The sequence below is a fragment of the Notolepis coatsorum genome, assembly GCF_963971535.1.
Source record: "Notolepis coatsorum genome assembly, chromosome: 9".
Taxonomy (NCBI): Eukaryota; Metazoa; Chordata; class Actinopteri; order Aulopiformes; family Paralepididae; genus Notolepis; species Notolepis coatsorum.
In genome coordinates, this window is record NC_140173.1 from 134334311 (window position 1) to 134348186 (window position 13876).

Genomic DNA, 13876 nt, shown 5'->3' on the forward strand with positions numbered 1-13876 from the left:
TAGCACAGTCTCTGGAGCGTAACAGTAAGAAGCATTTTGTATAAAAGTATTCTGTACTTCTGTATGACAACTATTAAAGAAACTTGAAACTTGAAAAATAAAAAAAATAAATGTTATCTATTCTACTATTTTATTGCACTGCACTATTGCACTATCTTACTGTTTTTATTATTGTCTATTTAAAACTGAATCAAACCATAAACAAGGTGGCCTGTTAGGATGTTAGATCCTATGTGAAAAACTGTGATTTTATATGTCTGCACTTTATGTGCTCATTTTATGCCTGTCTTTTTTCTGTTGTGAAGCACTTTGAGCTGCAGTTTCTGTATGAAAGGTGCTATACAAATAAAGTTTATTATTATTATTATTATTATTATTATTATTATTATAAGAGCTCACACAAGCTTTTTATGGTTGGTGGATGACAGCATTACCTTGTCTTCAGCCTGAATTTACAGCATTTGGCCAGTGGATGGTGCCAGTTTGTGTCCATGGTCACATTTACAGTATCAGTACTTCTAAGGCTAGTGGAAAACATATTGGCCCCAAGTTTGATTTAATTTAGCTGTCTTTGCTATTGTATGATTTGAATTCACATTGAATAAACAATTTAAATGATACCGTCGGTTGCGGTCTCCTGGTCATATTTTATAAGTCATCAAATACGTGTGATATTTGTTGAGGTGGGTTTACTGCTAACACAGTGACCCCACCATGTATGCATATTTCAGTGGTAACTGGGCTCACTGCTAATACATTGACCTGATCATCTTATATATTTCAGTGGTAACTGGGCTCACATTGCTAATACAGTGACCTTATCTTATATATTTTAGTGGTAACTAGGATGACACTGCTAATACAGTGACCCCACCATCTTATATATTTCAGTGGTAACTAGGCTGATATTGCTAATACAGTGACCTTATCATATTATATATTTCAGTGGTAACTAGGATGACACTGCTAATACAGTGACCGTATCATTATATATTTCAGTGGTAACTGGGCTCACTGCTAAGTGCTAATACAGTGACCATATCATCTTATATATTTCAGTGGTAACTATGATGATATTGCTAATACAGTGACCGTATCATCTTATATATTTCAGTGGTAACTAGGATGATATTGCTAATACAGTGACCGTATCATCTTATATATTTCAGTGGTAACTAGGATGATATTGCCAATAAAGTGACCTTATCATCTTATATAGTTCAGTGGTAACTATAGGCTGATAGTTGGGTCTATTCTTAACACTTTGAGTGCTGCGCTGTTTTCGGGCCCCATCTATTCACTGCCATGCTTTAAAAGATAGGAGTCCGTCACCTTGTTTGTAGAGCTATAACTATATTCTATATTATAGCTATTGATACAATACTATGGTCATTTGACAGTGACTTTCTTCCGGTCAAGATGCAAAAAATAGATAGTTTTTCCATGCATACATTCGCACGTTATACCGTGGTGAATATAAGTCTGTTTTTAGATCGGTCTGGGGGTAATTCCTGAAATGCTGAGGAATAGCCTTATAATTGTATTATACTATAACCATTGCCGTTTCTTGCCTGGACCCGCTATTATTCTCAAATCAAAATCATAGGTATTATGTTTCATCATGAATGCATGAAGGGGGGGGGGGGGGGGGGGGGGGGGTCGTTTTTTGATGCTTTGATCACCACCAACGGCATACGTTGTGGACTAACGTTACACACACACGTTCGGATCGAGATGAAGACATGCTTGGATCAACACAAGATTGATATCATATAGCCCTTACCTTGACTAGGATGTACCCCAAAAAGAATATTCCAATTATTATTAGACACATAGACATAATTTAAGATATAGTTTATGCATTCGCAAATATGAGAGCTCTGTCATTGAAGTGGGTGGTGGCAGCGTAACAGCGTTCACCCTGATGTAAAGTAGCGATTTTTTATTGGTTTGTCATGACAAACCAATTACATAATCCAACATATGTGTAAAGAAACAACATATTCCAGTTAACGGTATATTTTTTTAATGATTCATTACGGTATAAATTAGGTTAACTGGAGCTGCGTATTGCTGGCTCTCATATTTGCGAATACAACAGCGTAAACAAAACAAGTCATTGATAAGCGACGGCCATATTAGACACATAGCCATAATTTAAGATATAGTTTATGCATTCGCAAATATGAGAGCTCTGTCATTGAAGGGGCTTGTCGCGGCTCATGCGCATGCGCGGGCGTAAGTGATAACTGGCGGCGATAAGGGGGGCGTGCTAGCGTAGGGTCACATGGGCTTAGTGGCCAATCAGAGGAACCCGGAAACCGAACAGCGTTGTAGAAGGCATAGATGCTGCCAGGCTGGCTGCACATGCGTCGGAGGAAAGCATGCGACAGTCTCCGGCCTCCCGGACCAACAGTAGGGGGGAGTGCGCAACAACCAGGAAAGGGGTTGGGAATTGGCATAACGACTAACAGTGGGATGGGAGAAAAAGGAGGGGGGGAAAAGATAATAATAAAAAAAAAAAAAAAAAAAAAACTATAGCTAGCTAGACAGCAATGTAAGTTAAAGTTGGTAGCTAACGTTATATCGATAACGGTGTCAGTGTTTCAGATAGTAAGGTGGAGAGTTACAGGATAATGTTAGTTTGATAATGGTGTCAGTGTTTCAGATAGTGAGGTGGAGAGTTACAGGATAGCATTAGTTTGATAACGGTGTCAGTGTTTCAGATAGTAAGGTGGAGAGTTACAGGATAACGTCAGTTTGCTTGCAGTCTTCCCATTTGCTGCTGCTAATGTTAGCTAGAGACAGTAATGTTAACGTAGCAAACGTTAAAAGTTATTACAAAATATTGTGTTGTGGCTTGCGGCTGTTTTTAAAATGTTAGCATATGCAAATAACACACATTAACTAGGATGTCTATTTCATGGCAATTACCTTCCTAGTTTACATTTTGCTTTGCTTGCTGGCTATAAAGTTAATTACTGTCACGTTATGTGCCCATCACCTTCTAGTAACAACTTGCATATTACTAAGTATTTACTAGCCAAGATATTGTGTAAGTTGGCGTGGCGCAACCAAAATAACTAGTTTGAAACTAGCTAGTAACAACTACAGGTTTAGTAAAGACTAAATGTTTGCATAGTAATGCCTTGTGCCAAACTGGTGCAACCCAGTCCAGTAGAACAAGTAGATTGTGTAGTATTTCTTTTAAACGCTTTCCAGACTACACTAATAACATTGGCCAAATATATATATATATATCAAAGCTCTGTAAAAAGATTTAATTGAATTGCTGCCACTCAAACTGAGTAGATATAAAACTGAGATCAGTTTTTGTTTCAATATATATTCAACATTTTCTTTCTTTCTAGAGTAACAGCAACAGGTATCCTAGGTTTGTTACCAGGGTAACAGAGAGGAAGTGACGTCTGTGAAGGTGCAGGGTGTTCCAAATGGAGGAATTGTGTCGAGGGAAGTTCCCTTAACCGACATTCCCTGAACAGAGAGTAGCGAGTACTGGGGCTTTTCAGTAGGCAAAGTAGTTCCAAGAATTGCACACCATTTATCTTTGTATCATAAAAATTATGATTAACCATCCTGGTTTGAAGTTGCAAGAAAGTCGATTGCCACACTTTTGAGATGATGTTAAATTTAACACAGCTAAGCTAGTTTGTACCGAACACTAAATGGGTACTGTGTGCTCAAATGTTAGCATGGACTGTAGCGCATAATGGTGAGTTAAAAGTTGGCATACTCCTTTAACACAAAGACTAACAGTAGACAGCACCATTATCAGTTTGTAGTGTTTTCTGATGGTTAGTCTATATTGGTTTATATAACATTGGAGTCAAATAGTGTATAGCAAGGTTATTATAGTAGAGTCTATAAAAGTCTGAAGAAGAGCATTGTGCTCAGAACTTTGTACTTTGTCAAGTGATAAATGAGATATAAGGGAGCTACAGTGTGCAGACCCTTTTCTATTTTTAATAACTAAAACTAGCAAACCCACTATGGAAATGAACTAAAATTAAACTAAGTTGGGGAGGTACAAATAAAAACAATTGAACAATAAAATACAAATATGTTATATAATAATGCTGGTGTAGTATCTCAAATGTAAATGTTCAAAACCGTTCTACATTGTGCCTAGTCTCCACTTTCCTGGATTATTCATTCTCATGTTAAAGAATATACATAATTATGAACAAATACTTTACATTTACTTTTCATACAGTTTACTCTTTTAATACTAAGGCAACTTTTGTTTTGGTTTAGTTTTTTCCTCCATGTATTCATCTGACGTTTTAATATTAAACTGGAACTTGAAACTAAACTAGGAACATGTGAATGACACTGCAGTTTGAACTTTTGTACCAAGCTGTTCGAAATAATTGCAACTGTATGACTTCTGTTTCGTTCCAACATTCAGATATAAAAACATTCACCTTCTGTTGGTCTCAAACAAACACCTGTGGCTTAGTAAGTGCGACATTGTAATGAATGCTCTCCCACACTCACTGCAGCTATACGGTCTCTCTCCTGTGTGGCCTCTCATGTGTACAGTCAGGTGTTCTTTCTGCCCGAATGTTTTGCTGCAGACTGTACAACTGAAGGGTTTCTCCCCCGTGTGGACCCTTATGTGTTTCTGTAGATTGCCCTTGTGTCCAGATGTTTTGCCACAAATTGGGCAACTGTAAGGTCTTTCCCCTGTATGCGTTCTCATGTGTACCCGCAGCTGTCCATTCCGACCAAAGGTTTTGGCGCAAACTGTACATCTAAAGGGTTTCTCTCCTGTGTGAGTTCTTATGTGGATCTGCAAACATTGCTTTCGGCCATATCCTTTACCGCAGACTGGGCAACTGAAGGGTCTCTCCCCAGTATGAGTTCTCATATGATCCTGTAGATGTTCATTGACACCAAAACTTCTACTACAAATGGTGCAAACAAAGGGCTTCTCCCCAGAATGAATTCTCATATGAACCTTCAGATTGCCCTTGTGACTAAGAATTTTGCCGCAAATTGTGCAACTAAAGGGTTTCTCAGATTCAGAGCAATCTGACGACATGAGCAGGCTATCGCTAGTCAGTTCAACATCAATAGCCAGATCAGAAATACTGCCTTGTTCTGATATTCCACCATCCTCTCCTTCAGCTTCAGACTTAAAATGTTGAGTTGAGGTGCTGGGTAGAGGGTCTTCCACTCCATCTTCCTTCATTTGGTTTTGACTTAGCTGTGAGGGCTGAGGATTATCGTCATCATTTTCACTCTTCACAGGGACAGGAGTGAATGTGAACCTCATGACATCCTCCTCCTCTTGCTCTTGGAGATGTTCTCCCTCCCGACTGGTCCAGAGTTCCTCCTGTTCATCTTTAATCTGTGAGGGCTCTGGGTCCTCCAGGCCCACACTGGGGCTCCTCTGTTGCTCAGGGAGAACCATCTCTTCACAGACACGGAGCTGAAGGGGGTCTGGAGGGAGGAGCATAGAATTGAATTATGAAAATAGATAGCAATTAAATGTGTGCAAGTAAATATATTCCTTTTATCATTAAATATTCAGTCTCATTGTAACACATTGGGTGCCAACGATGAGAAATCTCGTTGTTGGCCGCCATGCGTTGAGTGCCAATGACGAGGAATCTCGTTATTTAATCATTATTTCTTTTATTAGCGATATCCATACTGTAACTGAGGGGTACAATTCCCTGACTGTATTGAATAAGTATGGTATCATTAAACCACTACTGAGTTATGTACATTACTACTGGCCATACAGTACACATGTATATGAGATGAACACCCCCACAATAACACAGCTTCACAAGAAATACTGTTTAGAAGAATATTTATTAGAAGAGCACAAAGATTATCTTACATTACTTATCAAGATTGAGAGTTGCGCTTGTAAGGCGAAGAATGTGCATGAATAGGTCAAGAGCGTAAGTCCATGAGCACACCACGCAGGAGATAACTAATACCACCTGTATCATAAGAATTATATATGGTACACTAGTAGGTCAGCTGGAGATACTAAGGGGGTTCCCTCCGGTTGTAAGCCAGCAGGGGAGAGGATTTGTCGGTAGCAAAAGTCTGGGTCAACGAGGAATAAGGAGACTCCAGGTACAGGAGACAGTGCAATAATCCCTTGATCCGTAGACGAACAACAGCTATTCTCCGGTATGCAGTGCCGCATGGAGGAAAGCTAGCCAGCCTCAGAGTCCTAGAGGCGGGCTCGACGGGGCTCCTCACAGGGTAGATCCCACACAGCAGTGGGTGTAGACGATTCTCCGCTCCAACAGCCACAGGACCAAAGCAAATATAATCCAGCCGAAAAGGGCTCTGTAGTCGTCGGGGTAGGTTATCCAGTGTACATATCCACACGGTTCTCGTCTAGGGCTCCACGGATGACGGCACCAGGTTAGGCCGCCCAGCCTGGATAAGCACACTAGCTCGGTACGATGAAACGTTGGTAATGCTAGTCACTGTAGAACGGTAGCCGCACGATACACTATACATAATAGACTATTACTTAATAATAGAATAGGTCGAACTCGACGATACAGCGTTAAACTCTGACACTTCAGCTATCAATTCGCACGCGGTCTCAAGGCTCTATTTCGGGGCAAAACGGGCCCACTTCACAGCACGTTGTATCGTGGTGTGAGGCTTCAACTTATTGGGGTAACACGTTTCGGGTAACTAACTGCTGTATCCACCTGCGACGTATTTATACGTAAGGTGAACAATCTAGTACCAGCCTTATTTCTGTCTCGTATTCCTGCGCAGAACCGGGCATGTCCAGGCATGTCTTAGCGGTGACTTTGAACTAGACATTGGGGGTATGGCCGTGGCGCCTAGGGGATCGCTGTCCAATAGGAGAACGAATATTATGGTCTGGCCTGTACTAGGTAAAGGGATATTCCGTGTATATGTACAAAGAATATACAAGGGATATCAGACGATATACAAATACTATACAATATATCTCAAGTAATAAATATATATATTCGGTTTAATCTGACCCTTTGTAACACATACAATTTTCATCCATCCAGCCTTACGTTATCATTGGGACTGGCTCTGAGCTCGAAAAGGGCAAATACCGCCCCCTATCGTCTCCCGGATGGTATTGCACCCATTGGAATGGAGTCAATGGAAATGCATGAGAAAAAAAAACTCCGGGCTCCACATTTTACTTCTGAGCCATGTAACCTGAGACTAGTGCATTCATTGAGGACACTGAAAGCAGCGTGGATTATGTGTTTCGAGGTATAACTTTGGATCAATAAATGCGATCGATATTTGGAATGGCGATCAGGAATTGGATTAATCTTTTTGCAGAACATCTGATCTGAGGTAAGGACTTTATTTTACCAGTCTTGGGGTAATCAGAGTTTTTTTTCACAGCGTTCACAACGTGTCTCCTATGTGTGTATGTGTGTGTGCGTAACGTTAGCGCCAGGCAGGGCATAGATAATCGATTTTTCAGCCCGCTTCTCTAGCATGCATAAGTACACATATACTATCGATAATCTAGCGTTTATTTGAAACGGATTCATAAATAGGCAGAAAAATTTCAATGCGTTTTGTGTATTCCACTAAAGGGCTATTTTCGCGGATTTTCTGGAATCACTAGAAATCTTCAAAACTATACTCGTATTCAAAACGGTATAAAACGGAAATGTAATGATGAAAAAACAATCCGTTTCGTACATGTTGACTGCAAGCAAGTAATTGATAAGCGACGGGCGTATTAGACACATAGCCATAATTTAAGATATAGTTTATGCGTTCGCAAATATCCCTGTCCTCTCATTGACTAAAGCGCTGGCACTCAAGCGATAAATCGTGCACCCCCTGCTGGCAACCAATGTGTTAATAGTTAATTGGTGAAAATATGAACAATTGTACGATATTGGTTCTTATCCCTTTTCCAGGTGTATTCCTTGATAAATGGCAGTTCTCAGTATTTAGTAGTTTGAATGTCCCAGGTGTTTTGGCTGACAAGGTAGAAAAGTTGTTGGGACATTTGAGATAAATGGGTTCTTATGTTAATTGGTTTACTTTGTACAGCCCCCACTTGATTCTGCAAAAGGGGTCCAAAGCAAAAAAATAAATACATGTATAATAATTTGTTTAATTTCACCATTATTTAATTTACTATAATTTAGCCCAATGAGAAATTGGATAAGAATGATATAGGTTTCATTCTCTCAACCTACAGTAGACAGTTTGTTATAGAATTCCGGACTAAACTCTTTTCAGGTCGGGTCCCTGGGACAAAATCCCATCAAATGGGGGTCTGTGGCCAGGTGTGGATCTATATGGGGGTTCTTGACATAACAATGTTTGGGAAAGCCGTGGCAGAGTGTAAGGTAAAAATAGATCTACCAAAACATGCTAAACATATACATTATGCACTCAAGATTTGACAGGGAAAATCTCTGGTAATGGCGATACGTCAAGATTAGACTGGTATGGTCCTTCTAGCAGTCTGCAATGTACTGTAGCTCTGCTTTATAAGTGATTAGTAAAATTAACTCAAAAAGTTACTGTAGTGATATTGTCTCTTTGTTTGCCACCGGTTAAAACCCTACTATGTTTTTACCTGGTAGCTCTTTAGACTGAGACAGGAATAGAGAGGTGCAGTAGTCCTGCATTTAGTAGTCCTGCATCTTGCTTCGCCTATTGGACTGCTCCCTTTTACCAATGCACCCATCACAGACCAGGGCTACCCCCCAGCTAGTGTATAAACAGGGGTAGTAGGTACAACCCCCCTTCCGTAGTTCCTTTCAGAAACCTGGGACAACAGGGATGAATGTTTTGCCCATTCATATATTATACTTCATAACTATCGTTATCTATCATGTGGGCTCTGCATCTTGCTTTGCCTATTGGACTAATAGGCGCATCACTGACAAATTGGTGAGCTTCCTGTGAGGATGAAAGCCCAGAATGTCCTCTTGACATTGAGGAGAGAAAGAGGCCATGCAAGTAGGTATTTTTAAGGAAGCAGCGCTTCCTTAGAAGACCGTGTGAGGACCATGTTGTACTGCTCGCCAGAGCAGTGTGCAGACATGATTGAGGACCACTGGCGTAGAATGGCCAGCTCTGTGAAACAAAGCAAGCAGGGGCTGCGCTGTGACTCAGGTTGGTCCTAAGGGTAGCATTAACTGCACTGGGACAGTGAGAAGGATGTGGGCAGAGAACAATCCAACCGTGTCTGCCTTTGTGTGTAACTGTAATGCCGGGTACAGAGGAGGAGATATGTCTTGGTTGTTGATCGGAATATGCTCTTTCCTGGAAGAGGTAACTGCATTCGGCCAAAGGCTTCCTTTTTGTTTATTGACGATGTAAAAATCATGACAAGAAAAAACAGAACATGACCCAGCTCCCTCAGACAGTCACTTGTGCCTCTTGGGGCCCTGGGGGTGGTAGGTGCATGGTGTGTTGCTTTCTGGAACTCTGTCTCTCGGCTGAAGGCTGAGGAGAGGGAGCAGGCTGGTTGTCAGAATCTGTGCAACATTGTTGGCGTCAGCTTCGCTCTGAGCTCCACAAGCAAAGAACTTGTCAGCCAGGTCGGCGAGCTGTTAGTGAAGCCACCGTTTGGGTTTTTCTCTCCAGGTGCCAAATAGCATCCGGACAGAAAAGCGAGGCCAAAGCATGCCCACGGGATGCCCTGTTTGAGCTTACTGTTGAATGGGGCCCTTGACCTAGACCTGTAGAACACAGGTAGGAGTGATACGGTCCAGTAGGAGTCCTGATGACAGAGGGGTCCTTTCCTGGCCTGTTGATGTAAGGTTTTATGAGCAGGAACCTGGGATACAGCAATGGCTTCCAGGTGGAAGGTTTCTGTTGGTAAAACCCGCCAACCATACCATTATGCTTGGGTATGGGTGGAGGGCTAGGTAATGGAATCTGTTTAACCTGCACAATGCTAGGGAAAACCAGAAGAATCTGCCTGGCAGACGGGTGACCAGCAGCAGGAGGGGGAGGGCTGGTAGAATCCAGTGAAGGCTGGGAGCCTTCTTCTTCGTCAAAGTCATGGAGGGCAAAGGCGGAGCAACGAGCCACCAGCTCAGCTGGGACAATCCAAAGATTTGATGGTCCTCAGAGCATGGGCCTCGCTGAGGCACCTGAAGCATAAGACACGCGTGGAGCATCAGTGGCGGGAAGGCAACCCTGAAAAGAGCCATTGGGTTGGAGAGGAATGCTCATCAACATTCATCATCCGGAAGCGAAGACGTTTCTTTGCAGAATCAGAAAGGTGCTTTGAAGCGTAATCCTCAACTGAAAGGAATGAAAGGGACACTACCACCCCTGCATATATACTAGGTGGGGGGTGTGGTCTGTGATAGGTCCATTGGTCAAATTATTTCAGCTAGCATGCTATTGGTGTGCGGAGCAAAATGCGAGCCATACTTGACTCAAAATAAAAACTTAACCCCTTAACACAATGATCGCCAGATGGCCGTTTGTGCCAGCGCTTTGTTCAATGGGATAATGCCGGTGTTTGCAACTGCTAAAACTATATTAAATATTATAGCTAGGATGACAAAATTCAGTACTGCATCTACAAAAAAAAACATGTAAATCATCAATGGGGGAAATAAATATTGAACACATCAGCATTTTGTCCCGTAAATATATTTCCAATGTGGCCATTCAAGTGAAATTTTCACCAGACTTTGGTATTAACTCAGGGAATCCAAAAAAAAATCTAAACATTAAAGTCCATACATAAATAAAGTTATGTGTAATAAAGTGGAATGACATAGGAAAAAAGTATTGAACACACTAACTGAAATTAATTCAATACTTAGTGGAGAAGCCTTTGTTTATAATGACAGCTCCAAGGATGCTTTCTGTATGATGTAACTAATCACCCGCAGTATTCAGGTGTGATTTTGGCCCATTCCTCTACACAGATTGTCTTTAAATCTTTAAGATTGCGGAGGGGCCTCTTGTGAATCTGGATCTTCAGATGCTTCCACAAATGTTCAATTGGGTTTAAGTCAGGTGATTAGTTTCGTTTGATAAGTTTCTTTAATAGTTGTCATACAGAAGTACAGAATACTTTCATACAAAATGCTTCTTACTGTTACGCTCCAGAGACTGTGCTAGACAAGATAGTATCAAATAACATAGTATAGCATGTAATTTAGAAGTAGAAAATGAGGTCACAGTGTTCAGTATAGACATATGTACAATGTTCGATGCAGAATAGACGTAACTGAGTTACCATATAATATACAATACTATGCAGTGTACTAATGTACAGTACTATATAGGGGTGGGAATCACCAGTTTCATCACGATACGATACAATATCAATTCTTTGGACAACAATACGATATTTTCCGATATCACAAAGTCTGCCACGATACGATACGATTCGATTCAGGTCCCTGCGATCGATATGAGACGATATTATATGCCCATTTAACACAATCAGTAACATTTAAATCAACAACAAAAAAAGGCAATGGAAATATCATGACATTTTTATTGTTGATCTCTTCCAGACATTTAAATGAAAAACAATCTATTGTTTTTAATACAAATAGACCTCCTGTTCACTGTTTTTGGTTCGTTTTTTTCTGATATTAATATCCTATCACAGCACTGTATTTTGGCTGGAAAAGGCATATTGGGAGTCAGAAGGTGCAGTACCGGCCAGATCCTGTTAGTGGGGCTATCTCGAGAATGCAGTAACCCCCCCTCCTTCCCAGTCCCTAGTGGACCTCTGCTGCTCTCTCTATCAGCTTAGCTTAGTTAGCTCACGCTAACACAATGTTAATTTCGGTATTTAACGTGACCTGGGCATAAAGGAATGGCGAGGATGGAAAGCATGTTAGATGCATTTGACCCCTTATGGGGTAAAAAAACAACAGGCACTTATTTCGGGCAAAATAGGCGGACTCTGAAGCAATGTTGTCTAACGTCTACACCCGCTGAGCTGCGCTGAGCTACTGTTGTTGCAGCCAGCCGGGCGGATATGCTCACGAGGGGATTTTCAAAATAAGAGTATCGCAATATGAATCGATCTTTTTACGTTGCATCGATCCTATTTGATAATTGATAATAGATCGATATATCGATCTGGATCGATGTATTGTCCCACCCCTAGTACTATATAGTGCAAAGCAGAAATGGGATGAGGTACAATTTAGGTACAATTTACAGTAAGGTGTACGAGTTGTAGTGCAGTCCTTCATCAATAAATATAAAGTGTGGGGAGTGGGTGCTACAGTGTGTTTGTTTAAAGTGGGTGTGTGCTATAAAGTGTGTGGAGTGGGTGCTACAGTGTGTTTGTTTAAAGTGAGTGTGTGCGTGTGGATGTGTGTGCTATGTGCGTTTGATGGTTGTTGTTGTGTAGTGTTCATTGTTCGTTTAGCAGCCTGATGGCCTGGGGATAGAAGCTTCTTCTGAGTCTTTCTGTGCTCGCCTTGAGACTCCGGTATCGCTTGCCTGACCGCAGCAGTTCAAAGAGGCAGTTGTTCGGGTGGCTCGAGTCCTTAATAATTCTCTTAGCCTTCCCCCTGCACCGCTTGTTGTAAATGTTCTGGAGGGTGGGGAGCCCCCCTCCAATTGTGCGTTCGGCTGAACGTGTCACTCTTTGTAGTCTGCTTCGGTCTTGTGCAGTGCTATTCCCAAACCAGGAGGTGATGTTGCCAGTCAGGATGCTCTCTATTGTACATGAGTAGAAGTTCTTAAGGATCTTCTGACTGACTTGGAACTTCCTTAGGCGCCTGAGGAAGTAGAGGCGTTGTCGTGCCTTCTTCACAACACTGTCAATGTGTGTGGTCCATGTCAAGTCCTCGGATATGTAGGCTCCGAGGTACTTAAAGCTGTTGACTCTCTCAACCGGTGCCCCGTCGATGCTGAGGGGGCTGTAGTCCTTGACTGGGCCATTCCATTCCATGATTTTCTTTCTCTGAAATCAACTGCAAGTTTCCTTTGCTGTATGCTTTGGATTGTTGTCATGGTGGAAGGTCCACCCACGTGTCATCCTCAGCATCCTGGTGGATGGCAGCAGGTTCATCTCAAGAATCTCTCTGTACATGGCTCAATGATATGAAGTCTGCCAGTACCAGGAGAGGAGACGCAGCCCCACACCATGATACTTCCACCACTGCCATGGCACTGCCATTTCTCCTCCAAACATAGGTGTTGTGTGACAGCCAGAAAGTAACATTTTGGTCTCATCTGACCAGAGTACATGCTCCCAGTAATTCACTGGCTTGTCCAAATGTTGTTAGGCAAACTTTAAACAAGCTTCAACATGTCTTTTTTTCAGTAGTGGAGTCTTGCGGGCTGAGCGTGCACAGAGGCCATGGCGGTGGAGTGCATTGCCTATGGTCCTTTCTGTCACAGTTGTACCTGCTGCCTCCAAGTCTTTCTGGAGCTCTTTCCTAGTGGTCCATGGCTCTCTGGCTACTCTTCTAAGTATCCTTCTGACTCCCTGATCAGAAATGTTGCGAGGAGCACCTGTGCATGGCCGGTTGATGATGGAGTGATGTTGCTTCCACTTATGGATAATGCCCCCAATGGTGCTTACTGGAAGATTCTGAAGTTGTGAAATACGTCTTTAGCCAATTCTATTTTCATGATTTACAACAATCTGTTTGTGAAAGTCTTGAGAGCCCTTTGCTTTTACCCATCAGTTGATGTTTCTTGTGTGGCACCTTGGTAACAAAAAAAACATTTTAAAGCCCATCAATATATTCTAACCCAGTTGTCATTATTAGCACAGATAGGAGGTAGAGTTGCCTCCCAATTAGTTTTGGTTTTCAGCTAGTTCCTTGCCTTTCCTTGCTGTGGTGTACTGCTTTTTCTTAGTGTGTCCAATACTTTTTTCCTGTTTCATTCCACTTTA

General features: G+C 41.7%; 1 protein-coding gene across 1 annotated transcript in view; it reads right to left on the minus strand.

Annotated features, from left to right (window-relative positions):
• Window positions 1-4119: 4119 nt before the first annotated feature.
• LOC311234766 (uncharacterized protein) overlaps window positions 4120-13876 on the minus strand; it is a gene marked incomplete at its 5' end in the record, with an annotated part of 44424 nt that continues 34667 nt past the window's right edge. Inside the window, one exon of the mRNA XM_084322010.1 lies at window positions 4120-5466. Within this exon, the coding sequence (XP_084178136.1) occupies window positions 4442-5466 (1025 nt within the window). The 3' untranslated portion in view covers window positions 4120-4441. The remainder of the gene's footprint in view (window positions 5467-13876) is intronic.